At 34.3% G+C, this 16222-nt stretch overlaps 2 protein-coding genes across 2 annotated transcripts; one reads left to right on the forward strand and one right to left on the reverse strand.

Annotated features, from left to right (window-relative positions):
• Nucleotides 1-3646: 3646 nt before the first annotated feature.
• LOC103423117 (nuclear transcription factor Y subunit B-4-like) lies at nucleotides 3647-4519 on the forward strand. The gene has a single exon (XM_008361186.4). The coding sequence runs from the start codon at nucleotides 3707-3709 to the stop codon at nucleotides 4202-4204; it is 498 nt and encodes a 165-aa protein (XP_008359408.2). The 5' UTR covers nucleotides 3647-3706; the 3' UTR covers nucleotides 4205-4519.
• A 3910-nt stretch (nucleotides 4520-8429) lies between these two features.
• On the reverse strand, nucleotides 8430-15988 carry LOC103449255 (potassium transporter 5-like). The gene is made up of 8 exons (XM_070808191.1): nucleotides 15559-15988; nucleotides 14397-14622; nucleotides 13097-13345; nucleotides 11628-11678; nucleotides 11060-11320; nucleotides 10349-10516; nucleotides 9902-10156; nucleotides 8430-9705 (listed from the first exon to the last, which is right to left on the reverse strand). Exons 1-8 carry the CDS (start codon nucleotides 15751-15753, stop codon nucleotides 8714-8716), a joined length of 2397 nt encoding a protein of 798 aa, XP_070664292.1. The 5' UTR covers nucleotides 15754-15988; the 3' UTR covers nucleotides 8430-8713.
• Between the last annotated feature and the right edge of the window lie 234 nt (nucleotides 15989-16222).

The following is a 16222-nucleotide window of genomic DNA, read 5'->3' on the forward strand; positions in this document are numbered from 1 at the left end:
TTTTATTGGGTTCCTAGTAATTGTTGGTGGTGGTAGTTCAAGCTCGTTGTGGAGTGCCGTTGTGGCGCTTTAGGCGACGGCGGTGGGAGGAAGCAACTAGGGTTTTCTTCGGTGTGTTTTATATTTTGGGTTCTTCGGTTACTATGTAGTGGTTATTGTATTTGGACCTCTTATGTAATTATGTTGTGTTTTGGTAACAAAGTAACTTTTGACCAAAGAAGAAAGAAGTAATAATGAGAGTGTATAATTGCATACAAGCTTTGGACCAAAAGGCAGTATACGTACCAAAACCCTAATTTAAAAAAAGTAAAAAAATCCAAAATCGGATCAGCTAAGATGCCCACTAGAGCAAGCAAATTGGAGAATCGCAACGAAAGTAAGAAAGTGTGGCCCCAAACTATATATAAAAATACAATGTGTATTTTTTAGAGGTTCACTTAGCTTTTAGCTTCAAATTGACTCTAAAAATTCAGGACCGACCTTGATGATCTCACACAACGAGTTGATTGAAAGAAACGTATATTCTATCCCCACCAAGTTCCCAAAATGATGACGCAACGATGATGATTGTGCCGGAAAAGTAAGAAATATTAGAATTAGGGTTGTCAAGCTTAATTAGTTTGAAGATACGAGAGCCATGAGTGTGTCTTTATCCTTGTACTTTTATTGCATGATCTGCCTGCTGATCGACCAGATTTGAGAGTTGGTAAATATGTTCATTGAACAAGGACCACAAATGTTCATGTTCTCTAAACAATGGTTTCACGCTGCAAAATAGTACGGCAAGAAGCAGAAACATTGGTTTAAGTTTGAAACTCTAAAAGCAGCACTTTTTTGCCACTAGCGGTAACCATGGTACGAACATGTATTACAAATATGTGGTGGTAATATGATATTGGCCTGGAATGGGAATGGGATATATTCTTTTGACATTGTTAAATTTTAATTTTCAAAAAGAATTTATGTACGAATATGCATCCTTATTAAAGGGTTGCAGCCTTATTAAATTTTATCTTTTGTTATCACCATCCGATATCTTCTATATCCTAAAAGAATTGATATAAGTTGTAAATTAAAGAAGAAGTACATGCAACTGTGAGGTTCGAAATCTTTATAAGGAACTGAACTACTTTCCATGTATCAGAGATAAATTAGTGATATAAGTGAATCCTTTATAAAGAGCTAAAACTTTTAAAATGGTTGAAATGAACTAAACTTTAATAAAAATACAAGTGAACCAACCTTTATAAAGAGTTGAGCTACAATTCCCACATATTACAGATAAATTAACAATATTAATTGGAGTAGGATTCTCTCGTCTCTTTTTTCCCCTCCCCTTCCCTCCCCTCGTATTTGAACGGTCACGATTAAGTCACGTCAACATCTTATATTAATTTTTTATAGCAAGAGAAAGACAAAATAAGAGAATGTGAGAGGAGAGGATGGAAGGGGATGAAAAAATGAGGCGAGAGAATCCTAGTCCATATTAATTTGTAGGGTACATTGGAAGCTAAGACTTGCACGATATATATAAACCCTTTCACAGATAAATGTCATTTCTTAGTTTTTTTATGTCTGAACCTTCTTTATGTCTGGCTCTAATATATGTATAAAATGCCCAATTTGGCAAGTTTATTGTTTTCATCTTCAGACAGGCATCAGCTCATCTATAAATTTATTACTGTAATCCCCTTTAAGAAGTGTGACTGCATAGATTAAGAGTATAAATGCCTATGACTTTTATTAGACTACATAACAACCAAACCAATATAAATTTTTCCTGCATAGATCAACGGGTTTGTGTTGTCCTTGACTGCACATGTTTTTCCATTCATAGGCTACTTAAATTTAATTAATTGAGCATTATAACTTGATGTTGATCTTCAACATATTCATATGAGTACTGGTGTCATACATGTTTCTTCCTGATGATTTGCTGAGGATCATTTAAAAACACTAATACATATATGCTAGAAAGAAATTAAATTCATATGATTACAAACAACTTGCTCAATATTATTATTTAATGTTTATTATAATTTAACAAAACGAATCAAATTTCATTGCAAATAACTGTAGCGTCGAATAAACTTCACAACTCTCTTTTAAGTTGTCTCCTTTTTTGTTCTTTCTAAACGAGTCTTTGATTTTTGTGACGTATAAGCATCTATACTTATCGCTTAGTTGCATACTTAAAAGAAACTTAGTTATAAAATGAAAATCTAATTAGCTAATTGAACCTTTGCGAATAAATTATATATGTCATTTCACAAGGGTGGGAGTGGGGAGATTTCATCATTAAGCATAATAATCAAGATTAGGACATGTGAATTAATTTGCACCAAGTGAAATTGTATCCACCCTAAACCCTAGCTAGATCAAACTGCCACGTGCCAATCCCTACATAACCTACCAATAATAGTGCTCTTATTTGGCAAACGATTCATCATTGCATTTCGCCAATCAATCCAGGATTCCTGGACCTGGCTGTCACCTTGAAAAGTTGATTAGAGTACTATGCTGTTGTTAGAGTGACTTAATCTCATGTAAGAACCTTAGATTTAGCGGTAGGTAATCAAACACTAGGGTTTATAATATATAATTCCATCATAAAACTAATTAGTAATATGAGAAATAGCTCAACTTACTCATAAATTCATGTAAAGTCCAACTTCTCATCAATGCGAGATTCATTCTCAACACACTTCCTCATGTGTAGCGAATTTTCAAGCCTAGCATGTGGACAACGCAAATTATGTGACGTTGAGCACTTGTGGCCGTTGCTCTGATATTGTGAAGAAAGTTGAAGTTCAAACATAAAACGAATTGGCAATCTGGAGACCAATCTAATTTACTTGTAAGTTCATGTAAGGTCTCTCATTTTATCAATGTGTGATTCAGTCTCAATACATTCCTTTTAGGTTTTAATTGGTTTGAACCTGCAGTGCAACAAGTACACGTGCATGCCTTTTGTCCACAAATTCAAATTCAGTTCATTATTTGAGATTAATTAGTTATTAATCTTATTGAGCTTTAATCAAAACAGATAGTCGAAAGACCAGGGGGGACAATTTTCTCCATAGTTATATGTTTGAGTCTTTCTCCTTTCCAAAGCTTTTACGTAGGAGTACTTAGCTTCCACAAAAAAAAAATAACCTCTGCACACAGTAATCCAAGGAGAGATTTTTGATGGACCGGAACACAATCACTTGGTGTTATTATTTTACTTAAATGATGACACGTATATATATTTTTATTATTGTTAGTGTACTCTAAAAGTTTGATAAAAAATGTACTATAAAATTATGATATATATCAACTATATCGCTCACTTATATTATAACACGAGAAATAATACCATATAACAAGTGTTCGTAGTACAAATAAACATTTCTACTTGAGAGGGGGAGAGAGAGAGAGAGAGAGAGAGAGAGAGAGAGAGAGAGAGAGAGAGAGAGAGAGAGAGAGAATAAACAATTAAGAAGCCAATTATACCAACATAGAGAATTGCCCGTTGTGCTGACCAGTATTTGTCAGGCATGCCACGTCATCATATCATATGATATGGTGCATATGTACATAAGTATGCATGTATGGACATCTAAGGTTCTATATAAAGCAGCTTAATTAAGTAATTAGCAAGTGAGAGAAGAGCTAGGTCGCGACGTGTCTGTGTTTGAGAGGATCAAAATTTCATAATATAGAGATGGTTGATAATATAGGAAACAATAATTCATCGGATAGAGAAGGGTTTAAGTACAATTTCACAGGTGGTGGTAGTGTCTCTAGTGATTATCACCACCATCTTCATCATCAAGAGGGGGTCATCAAGGAGCCAGATCGGTTGCTTCCAATTGCTAATGTTGGGCGAATCATGAAGCAGAATTTGCCCCCGAATGCGAAAATCTCGAAAGAAGCCAAAGAAACCATGCAAGAATGTGTTTCTGAGTTCATAAGTTTCGTGACTGGAGAAGCATCTGACAAGTGCCACAAAGAGAAGCGCAAGACGGTGAATGGGGATGACATTTGCTGGGCTCTGGCAACCCTTGGATTCGATGATTACGCTGAGCCACTGAAGAGGTACTTGCATAGGTACAGAGAATTGGAAGGAGAGAAGGCTGCTAACCAAGGTAAGGCTAATAGTAATGAAGAACAAACTGCCACCAAGGACAAGATTTCCTACAGCAGCAGCAAATACCTCTAATCCTCCATCGAAGTACAACATGATGGAAAGGGGAAATAGCTCGCTCTCCCGGCAATTTTGAGTACTGATCATATGAATTAAGCGAGGTAATTAATATACCTTTCAAATAGTTAGTACTACTAGATCTTAATTAAATTGCATGTGTTGAAGGTACATGACTATATATAATTAAGTGGGGAGTTAGGTTTTTGGTTTTGGTTTTTGTTTTCATGTGTGCTCTCATAATTAAGTCCTGGGGATCCTTCTTTGGTTGACTGTAATTAGCTCAAGAATTATGAGATTGGAGTTAATCCATTGACTTTTTTTGTCTTTTAATTCAAATATGAAGTTTACTGCAGGTGATTGTATGAGATATGCATGTTGAGCTGCGTTCCTAGTTAGCTTAGTTTTCTAAATCGCGATCAGTAACTTGTGAAATCTTGTAAACAGGTTATCTTGCTAATCTTCGCTTTCAATTTTGTCCTCAACCTAAATTCAAGCGGAGGGTTAGTGATGGGATCTGGATATACTTTTCCCCTAATTTATGTCATATTAAGGGCGGTGGAAACCCTAACATCACATTTGTGCTAACTCACAACAAAAAGAGGAAACACCAACCATATATGCATCTGATTAGTTAAGCATCAGATTTTTCTTAGTGCAAGCTACCATTAGGTTCTTTGCCCTTTAATTATGGAACTCACAAACACCAATTGTGCATAATCTCGTTTCAATTTTGATGCTAACTAAGTCATGTTCCGACCACATTTATTCTGGTGTGATCGAGTTGCATCTGATCGATATGATCAATTACTGGAGAAATTGGATAGGCTTAGGGTTTTATACATGGATCTATCTTAACTCTGGGGAAAACAATTTGTTTGTAGGTTTGTTATCTGACTGATATTAGAATCTTATAAAAGACTTGGAGATCATATCATGCATTATCTCTTGAGAACTGATTTGCATTTGAGTACTCTCTGATCGTTAAGATTACAACAATCTCCTTGCCGTTTGGCTTCCTTTGAAAATATATAGGAAAATAATGATTAAAAGAATCTCTCTGAAGGTGCTTTGTCCGGCCAAATTTTGGAATTCGTCAAAACAAACTTTTATGCTTTGTTGTTAATTTTACTCTCGAACGGTAAGATGCAAGTCGAACTGAGAATTATATCCTGATGTGCAATTCGGCTCACTTAATCTCTCCTATAGCTTGAAGCATCGTAGTTTTACCTAAGTCGTAATCTCATTTCATCAATATATTATTAAAAAAGAAACTCTCTGGGTTAAATTTTTATATGTTTGTGTACATATATGCCATGTAGGGTTTTTCCTTGTAAAAATGAAATTTGCTAACAAGAAATCAATTGTGCGAAGTCTTTTTCCATTGTCTGATGCTAATTAAACCATGTTTTGATCATATAACACTGACGTGACTAAAATGTACATGAGAAATTGAATGCATAATTAAGCTTAATCAAATCAAATACTATTCGTGCAACTCTTCGGTACTTATACTGCAGTCTGGTTTTACATGTCTTGAGCACTAGACATCTTGGACTCTTAACTGTTAAATCTCTCTCTCTCTCTTCTTGTCATATAATTAACTTACCAAGTATAGATACTCCTGCATGCTGCTTTAGACAGTTAACTTACCAAGTATAGTGACACCCACATCAGCCATCCCTTCTGGAGGTCATTAGGCTAATTATGTTAGTCAATGGGTAGCTAGGGTTTTCTTTGATAACCGTAGGGCATAATTTTTCACCGGGGACCACAGTAAATTTAGTAGCCCCATTAAGTCTCGATCATGCCGAAAGGTTTTACATATTCAAATGGGGCTTGGATCATCTTCCCACAAGTGAGGATGACTAAGCTTCAATATGTCAAGTTGTTAGGAAGTTTTTGTGAGGATTTCTTGGCAAATGGAGACAAACTAAGAGAGAAGTGCGAGGCTGAATTAATTATTAGGCTTTCTAGGGTTTTTCTTCATGTTTTCTTGGTTACTCCAAAAGAAAATATGATCGATATGATACAAGATCTGAGACAAGCAACACAATGGATGGAAACTTGAGGCATGACGTTCAATGATGTACCTACTTAATTAATTTGTGCTTTACTAAAAAACTTAATGAATTTGTGACTTACTTGTTTAATCAAACCCTATCAATTTTACTTTATTAACGGATGAAGGATCGAGAGTGAGAATAGTTAAGAGCAAATATAGCGGAACTAAGCGGCTCAACACATCATTTTAACCACTAACCTTGCGAAGCCATTGTTGCAGAAAACTAGGGTTCTTCTTCTCCCAACATGGTTTGTATGCAGTGTCAATCAATGGGGCTTGATCAGTCTGTCTGCGTGTGTTGTGCGAGAGTAGGGACTCTTTATTTATAATGTAAACAATGGTCTTTGATAATTAAGGATACTTCCTATCATGTAATCCCTATCATAGTCATCAAGTTTGATAACCCTTATCACTAATAACCAAAGCATCCATATCAATATGGATAATACCATTTGCACCGGGACTTCTTAGGCTATATTTTAACACATTCCTTAATAACCTACAAGTATTGTCAATCCTAAACTCTTATGTTCTCAATCCCTCATGCATGTGCAAAACAAGTGTGCAGCTCTAATTAAGCTTACAAGTAGTACCAATTAAACTTTCTTACTCATAAGCAACTAGAGAGTTTAGTGGTGAGAATCAGTAGAATGAAGTATACTACGTCCAATGTTTGAAATTTTTTTTCTTCTTTTTTTTTTTTGTTGACAAGGGTCATAAAGCCCGAGAAAAATATAGAAATATTTCAATATAACATAAACAAAAATAAAATTTTCTTTCTCATGGAAATCGCTTTATTGGTTTTGTGAGCCTTCCATACTTTTAACTTTTTTTTCCCAACTATCATTTAGTTTTACAGTCTGATGGTATTTATTTTCACAGTCTTAGGTTCAATTATCGTCAAAGACGAATTTGAACTAAATTTGTATAACTAACTAATTGTATGGTTTAGCCTACTATCCCATCGTTAATGTAGTAATATGAAATGTATTTAAAAAAAAAAAAATCCCCCGACACTCTTGGCTTTGGAGATGACATATAAACTATGGGTTACACACCATTAGTCATCAATATAAATTAAAGAAATTGCCTATTCATTATTTATTATCATAAGTGTCAATTTGTTCTACTAATATAAATAATTAAAAGACCTAACTTCTTTTTACACTATAAGTGACTCGTTAGTTGAAAAGAGGAAACCCAGAAGGAAAATTTCCTTGAAATATCTAATTTAGATTAAATAGAAAGAAAAGAAAAGTGTTACTTCACGGAATCTCCTCTCAAACGGGCCAGACCCATAAATCTGACAGAGAGGCATGTGATTCATGAGTTCTCCATGTGACACTTAGTGGAGTCCCCAACTCAACACGTGGTATAGAGTTGGCACGTTGTGCATTTTCTTTTGTATCAACTTTTGCAGAACGTACGTACTACGATTGGGATTTTTGCAACTTTTTTATTTACCATTTAATCAGTGATTAGATATTAAATCGTAGTTTATCAATGACTATGGAAATAAGTACTCATAAAATGTTGAATAAAAATCCCAGTTAACTTTAGTTGTGTTCAAATCGACAGTGGTTTAGAGAAGGGTAATTTCTACTTTATTACCATGAATTACTCTATGTGTGTTATGTTGTAAAGTTGTGCACTCGTTGTAAGGTAATGTTACAATTCTAAATTATGAAATTATGTGGCAAGTCAAACATTAACTTTTGTTGTTGTTGATAGAACTGAGTTTTTTATTGATAAAACAGAGTACAAAGAGTTTGGGGAGCAAGAGGAACCTCATTAAAAAACCTCCAAGAAAGATTTGCTCCCTAATTACAATCAATTACCATTCTCCAAATCAATTTTAAGGAATGGAAATAATCAAAGTGGTTCCTCCTCCATGTATTAAATCCTTCATTGCTAAGTCCATATTTTCCCAATTCATGAGTCACCACCTTATATTTTCTTTTTAAATCCTCCATTACTAAGTCCATCCATGTCTTTAGGTGTATATAAATAATATAAAGTATAAATATACATGTTCTCTATCAATAATATAACACATGGATTAATAATATTATTTGAACAATCACCGGGATTCTAGTATAATCAGTAAATATTGCACTAGAAAAAGAACATGTAAGAGGGTAGACCATGAAAGGAAGGAAGAAAAACTTGTACACAAAATTCACAGCATGAACAACCAATTGCTACTTTACGAAACAAATGTCATAATACATTAGCAATGGAGCATTGCATATAAGCGTATGTATCTATTACAATTGCACTCTATCTCGTGGCCGGAAGAGGTCTCAGTCACCTGATAACATTTTTAATTTGTAAGAACTCAAACCTAAATCCAGAATTCTTGATTTATTTATCTATTTGATGTAGCAAGCTAGCTAGTAATTAATCACCTTAAATAGCTTGTCTCAAGCATGTACTAAAATTTGTATCCACTTTCTTTTGCTCTAAAGTTCATAAGTCATGCCCACTTTCAACAGCCGCTTGTGAGGAATATCAAACACTTTGTCACTCTGCCTCAAATTTCTCTTCAAGAAATTGTAAGCGTAATCGATCAAAATTCTTTTCGCTATACCGGCTCCTTTGGCAGCTGTCACTTCATTTTCCCCAGTCAAATGAACAACTCCCCGCCTCCATGCTTTGTCTATTGCCTCAATCTCTCTGTCCAGCAAATTTTGTTGCTTATCATGATCATCAACTTGCTGCTTCAAATCCTCCTTTCCATTCTCTCCACCGTTCGCCAAAGTACTGTCTTCGAATTCTTCCTCGATCTCAAACGTGGTATCCCCATTAGCACTACTGTGCATATTATTTGTTTGAGATATCCAAAAACTATCCTTTATGAACTCTTTCAACTTCTCCACCAACAATCCTTCAAAGGGTTCGTTCTCATTGCGAACATCGGTGTACCCATACCTAGCAATGCATCGGAACACATTCAGATCCTTAGGCTCTACTCTCCGAAAAAGAAAGCGCTCTTCCAATGGAACCTTGCTTATAGGCAACGATTTGATTGAGACAAAAACAAGGACGGAGTGCAATGCAGGCACATTCGCAGCGTAATGATTGAAGATTGGTGGGATGCCTTGAACAAGTTCCGAATAGAACAAGGCGAGGCCAGGCATACGAGAAAAGTTTGCATCAACAGCAATTTCCTTGAGTTGTTCGGGAGAAATTTTGTGTTCAAGCTCGTAATAGTACTTTCTTCGATGCACATCATTCCACACAAACATTACAAACATCAACAATGTAGCAAACGCGAGGGGAAGATATCCGCCCTGGTCAAATTTGTAGAGCACTGAACTTAGATACAGAAGCTCTACACTTCCAATAACAAGAACATATGAGATGACGAGGAATATGTTGGTCTTCCATATCATGATCATGATTAGCACTAGGAAGGATGATGTAAGCGTCATTACAAACACCACTGCTATACCTGTACATATATATACGTATGACAATTAGACAAAGTCATTCATTATTAGTTTAATGTGCACATAAATATTTTCCTGTCAGACTAAATGTGGATCATGCATTAATTCGACTATTTTTTAATGTGAGACGGTGACTCAGATTTTGGCAACATAAGCATTTGTTTGATGATATAATTAAGTTTGTAAAGAGAACCTTACCATATGCATTGCCGATCTTTGCAGTGCTTCGAAACCCTAAAGTGACTCCAACACAAGCTAACATGAGAAGGTAGTTCACTTCCGGAATATAAACTTGTCCGGCATACTTGGTTGATGTGTGCACGATTTTCACACGAGGGAAACACCCTAATGATAGTGATTGTTGGATTATAGAGAAAGTCCCTGAAATCATAGCTTGACTAGCTATGATCGCTGCCATTACAGCCACTACAAACATAGGCCAATACAAAGGCTCTGCATGCATTCAGCACAATTAGTACACAATTAAAAAATTATGCGACCACCTAAGTTAGTTATTATTATATATGGTTGTTAATGTTGAGGTATACATATTTGATACTTAGCTCGTAAAAGATTAAACTGGTAATTTCATAGGGTTTTGGTTGACAATGAGTGTTTTATTAATTAGTAAAGATACATACTTACTTGGTATCGACTTGAAGAAGGTATCTGCAACAAGAAGATGGTGCTTGCGAAGAAAAGAGGCTTGTCCAATGTATGCTAATATGAGAGCTGGATAAGTAACTGTGCACATACTTATTTGAATGGATCGTACTGTGAAGTGTCCCACGTCAGCAAATAAAGCTTCAGTTCCTGCGATTGAAGATTGAGAAATTAAATAGTTCTGATTATGAAATTTGAATGGTAAAGATACGTTATGTATTATCTATTTTTGAAAGAAATTAACATTTAACTAATAAATAATTCAGGGGTGTAGATAGGAATTCTATAGAATTTTAAAAGAATTATAAATTCATGGAGTTTTAATGGGCTTATGCAGATTACATGTGAATTCTCTTAAAATCTAACAGGTGAGAGACTTGATTTGTTAAAAGTCTAAAATACATTATGAAAACCCTCTAAGCCCATCAAAACACCTTTTGAAATTTCTTTAAAATCAAATCATGATACTTCTATAAATTCTTTCAAAATCTTGATTCCACCAGGATTTAATCTATGAAGTATGAACTTGTAGAACCTCTTTAAAAATGCTAATTGAATAACGTTGAACTTTTATAAATTCATTTAAAATCTTGAATGAATACCATTGAATTTTTAAACTCTTTGCAAATCCTTTATATGGTCTAATTTAGAAATTAAATTTTTATGTTACTTTGCATGAAATTAATTGTAAACCTGTTATGGCTAAGACAATGCCACCAAGAGAAATCCAAGCGTCTTTTTTGTTCCTCCTGAAGTAATCTACTATGTATTGTGGATTTAGAGCCTTGACCACCGTCGGATCAAACTTGATGAAGTTGTAGATGCCAATTCCACCAATCATGGTAAACCAAATACAAATAATTGGTGCAAAACTGTAGCCTACTTTATCAGTTCCAAATCTTTGAACCATGAATAGGGCAATCAAGATGACTACTGATATCAAAACAACCCGACCTGTGCACACAGATTAAATTAAAACTATTTAACCAAAAACATTTAAATTTAAATTACTCAAATTATCTTTTCACTATCCGTTTTATAAAATGAGGATCCAAGGATCCTTTTATTTTGTCAGTTCATCATATATCGTGCAGTCAATTTTTGTTAAGTACTGTTTGTGTTCAATTTTAAATAACAAAATTTAAAATGATTTCTAACCATATAATGTACAATGAATAAATATGATTAAAAGATCTGAGAATCCGAAGAGGATCCTCATTCCGTTTTATATACCACACACAAATAATATTTGTATCAGTACCTTGTGTCATTGCAGATGTGGCTTCTTTGATTCCTCCAACAGCCGACAGAACTGCCATCAAATTGGAACAAAAACAATTTTAATATTCAAGTCAAAAGATATTAAGCACATAATCATGTGAGAGTAGGAGACGCAACTTTGATTTTGTCTTATATTGCAAAATTACTCAACTTTTTCGACTTCATTTTTGGGAAATTTTCTAGGTTCTGCTTTTTATTTTAACTTATGCTTGTGAATAAGATAACATGGACTCCATACGGAGAGGAACCACTTTTATTTTAGAGTTTGGTTCCCGGTTTTGCCCTAAATTTTATTTTTCTTTATTATTTCATGATTTTCTCTTTTTTTATTTGAGCTATAACTCAAGTAATAATACTCTATGTAGATCCCTTATTAATACAACTATAGACAAATAAATTAGATGTGCAGCAAGAGTTTTGTACAAGCGCCCATTTACTACCTTTTTGCAAAAGGCCCCTAAAATCTGAGACAAGTAAGTTACACTAATGAGCATGCAAGTTGAGAGTTTTTATTAAACTTTAGAGACAGTTTCAGAATCGATATTGTTTATGACTTAATCATTTGTTTAATAAGTTTTATATTAAAAGTCTCAATATCCCCTTCCATTTAGTCTAGATTATATCTTTTGTTTTTTAAAAAGTCTCAATATAATAAGTAGTGAAACTATTTGATACAAAAAGAATTTAACTTCATTAGATTTTCGAACTGAGACATAGTTAAAAAATTCTATATAATTAGAAATATATTCACCTTTCATCAAGCCACCATGTCAAATGAGGAGATATATAGATACACTAGCGGAGTCAACGCGGGGGCATTGGCATCCTTTGACCCCAATAACCTTGTCAAGTTATCCCTTTGAAAATTTTATGAACCCGTATAGTAGCACTGCAACAGCAGCTTTGCAGCAGCACGTTGCTTTGTAAACTTATCCCAATAACCTTTTACTTGTAAACTTATCTTTTTCTAAACTTATCCCTTAGAAAAAAATTAATACCTTTCTAATTTAACAAAGCTACGTCGTTTGCATAATGAGTTTTCTGCGTTGAAAGGGATTTGTAGCCTTGTACAAAAGTTGACGGAGACAAAGAGGGACCGACAATATCCCTTGGTGTACTTGCTAGTGAAATTAACATTGATTTTAATTGTTGCGACTGATTCAGTTGAAATAGTTTTTTCGGTGATGAAAATTATGAAGAATCCACATCTTAATAAGATGGGTTGAATGATAGTTTGGTTGTGTACATTGAGAAAGATGTTTTTGGTTCTATTGATAAAAATGTTCTTATTCTATGTTTCTAAAATATGAGAACACACCGTGGACAATTATAAATGAAAGTATGATGGAATTTTTAAAACTATTTTTTGACCCCATCGTTTTAAATTCCTGGCTCCGCCACTGTATAGATAGATACTTTTTTTTCTTCTTAATTAAAGATTTGACAAACCTGAGATGCACGGAGTGAGGACACCATCACCAATGACCATGGAAGTACCAAGCATGGTGGCGAATAGTAGAAAGATTTTGGCAAATGGGCTGTTCTCCAATGAAGATTTAAGCCTAGATGCCCTCTTTACACTTTTGGTAGGCAACTCAAGCTGAAAATTTGAAACATCACGATCCTCTGCTTGTTGACTCGGAGTCAAACCAACCTTGGCATATCGACACAGCAAAGAGTATAGTGCGAACGTCCCTCCTGCAAAAAAAAAAATAATAATAATAACATTATGTACGTGAAGTGTTGTATTTGCTATGGTGAACAATTTCTTTCTTTTGAATTTAAGTTCGCAGAATTAAGAAAGACAGTTAAGGGCATGTTTACTCTATTTACCAATATGAGGACATTGACTCTAGTGAAGCGTATTGTTAGTATGATTTAATTATGGGTTAAAATCAACTAAAATATGATTAAAAAAATCAAATAAAGTTTTCATGAATAAGAGAGGATTCAAACTTTAGTGAAAAAATAATACGCTCCCTCTATGCAATTTGACCAAACTTGTATTTGCTTAAGAGTTTTCCCCTATAAGGATCTTCTTTTAGATATTTAAAAGTATACTATAATTTAAAAAAAAAAAAAAAGACTATGATTGAATTGGCAATTTAGAAAAACCTATCACTATGCGTATTAAAAATTAATAATTTTGTTAGACTCCACTAGACAAGTTCCTCCCAGGTTCGTACCTCAAACTTGGTATCTTTTTTTTCTTTTGGTCTTTTTACGTGTCAGAAAATGACACAGCGAAACATCAAAGGTTGGGGCTTTTGGTCGGATTAAAATGACATAATTAGGACTTTTGAAGTGGAAGAAAAACTGCAATTAACAATAGATTAATGGGGACTCAATTATATATAAGGGAATTCTTCTTTCTTTTTGACAGTTTAATTATAAGAAGCAATCAAAAATTTCAAACTAACAACGTATAAGTCTAAAGTATATGCTGATGGAAAAATTTTGCAATTTGTCCAGAACACGTGGTGGTGTACCATATGTCATTATATAAATGGAGATAAGTTTTATTTTTTAAGTGTCTCTTTATTTGTATGATAACATGTGATGTACCACTTTGTGTTCCAATAACATTGAAAAATCTCTCAAGCTGATGAGACACCGAAAGCTAAAGGATGCTTTTTATATTTATTTATTTTCTATGAAAAGTTGAGAACATAATTAAATACGAAGGATTTAATAAGTGATAATATTTTGTTTGTAATTATACAGATCTAGGAGATGTATGGAATCTTACCATCGCCGTTATCGTTGGCCCGTAAGACGATTAAAACGTACTTAATCAGAGGGATTAAGGTGAGTGTGTAAAAGATCAAAGAAAGAACACCCAAAATGTCATCGCTATGGTTGATGCCTTTGGTGAAGGTGCTCGCATACACATAGAGAGGTGATGTACCAATGTCCCCATAAACTATGCCAATGCTCTGAAATGCCAAGTGCATTATCACCGACCAGTCCGCACCCTAAAAAAATTCCAAAAAAAAAATAAATTTAGAATAAGTTCAACAACAACAACAATCAAACTTTATCTCATTAAGTGGATTGGCTCTATGAATTCTATAACGTCATTGCGCTCTATTTTACGCCAAGTCTTCCATCAGTTTCAAGTACTTCATATCTTTTCTTAAAGTCTCTTTCAAAATCTTTCTATCCCTTCAACTACTGTTGTTGCCATAAACTTTTGTCTCATAATCGCATCTTCTAGTCGGAGCATTTATAGGTCTTCAATTCACGTGTCCAAACCACTTTAACTAATTTTCTCTTATTTTATTTTCAATTGCGGCCACTCTTACTTTACCTCAAATATCATCGTTCTTAATCTTATATTTTCTTGTGTGCACACACACCTCCAACAAGCGTTCTCATCTCTGCTACACTCATTTTTTGCACGTGTTGATTTTTGATCTTTCAACAATCTGTGCCATAAAGCATTGTTGGGTTTATTGTTGTCCTATAAAAATTTTCCTTGAACTTTAGTGGCATATGACATCGCACAACACACTCAAAGCACTCTTCCACTTTATCCTCCCGCTTGTATTCTATAATTGAGGTTTCTATCCAATTCTGAATAAAATCATGTTTTCTTTTTATCTTAGAAAATTATTCTGTTGTAAAAAAAATAAAAAAGCTATTTTGTCTTCTTTCTTAACTATTCAACAACTACTGTAAAAAAAAAAAAAAAAAAAAAAAAACTATTCAGCAATTGTTGGTCTTTTTTTTTTTTTTTTTTTTTGTTGAAAACAACTTGAGAATTAAATTCGAAACCTCTTCAAATGAAATGGAGGAGATTAGATGCCGCTGTATCAAATGACTTAAACAAAATATGTATATATCAATAAAATCTAATTGAAATAGTACTATACTATTAAAGAACATAAGAAAAATGGAGATCGATGGACCTTGGAGGCATGGCCATGGGGAGCTGTGAAACGGCGTGACTCGAGGTCCAAGGAGTCGTTTCTTCGCAACTTTTGCCATGAAAGTTTCTTCCCCTTGAGTTGATCCTTATGATGCTCATGATGATCAGAAACTTCCTGATGATCTTGGCTTCCCTCATCTGTAGGGTTTTCCACTACTACCTCTTCATCAGACATTTCTATTAAACCTAGGTAGCCACTTCTCACACACTCAAATTAATTTCTAGAGAGAGAGAGAGAACTGCAGGTAGGTCTTCCTCTTTGAGAGCAAAAGCAAGCTAGCTAGCTAGGTGTTTGGGAGAGAGTTAGAAATCTGGGGGTGCCAAGTTTAGGGAGGAGTTCTTCTATATGTGAGGATGGATGGTGATATTTAAAGGCAAATTAATTGAGGAGGAGGCCACAACTCATTTACTATATGCTCACATTACATACATTGATCGTATATTATACGCATAGTTTGCACACATATACTTACAAAGTTGAATAAAATGTAGGGAAACATATCTCATGGCACTAGCAAAACAAATCTCATGGCATTAAGACAAGAGCTTGACCTTGTTTGTGAGAATAATGTGAAGCTGACCTAAACGAGCTCCGTCCGAGGTTGAAGATGTTGATGGGCTCCCAATTTGAAATCTTTTTAATT

This window comes from Malus domestica, chromosome 11 (genome assembly GCF_042453785.1).
Source record: "Malus domestica chromosome 11, GDT2T_hap1".
Classification (NCBI taxonomy): domain Eukaryota; kingdom Viridiplantae; phylum Streptophyta; class Magnoliopsida; order Rosales; family Rosaceae; genus Malus; species Malus domestica.

Excerpts from the sequence above, each read along its gene's own strand:
- LOC103449255 (XM_070808191.1), bottom strand. The coding sequence starts at position 15,753 with ATGTCTGATGAAGAGGTAGTAGTGGAAAACCCTACAGATGAGGGAAGC. Across the intron at positions 10,517-11,059 it reads CATTGTCTTAGCCATAACAG|GAACTGAAGCTTTATTTGCT; the intron begins GTTTACAATTAA and ends CTTCAATCGCAG. Across the intron at positions 10,157-10,348 it reads CTTCTTCAAGTCGATACCAA|AGCCTTTGTATTGGCCTATG; the intron begins GTAAGTATGTAT and ends GAATGCATGCAG.
- LOC103423117 (XM_008361186.4), top strand. The coding sequence starts at position 3,707 with ATGGTTGATAATATAGGAAACAATAATTCATCGGATAGAGAAGGGTTT.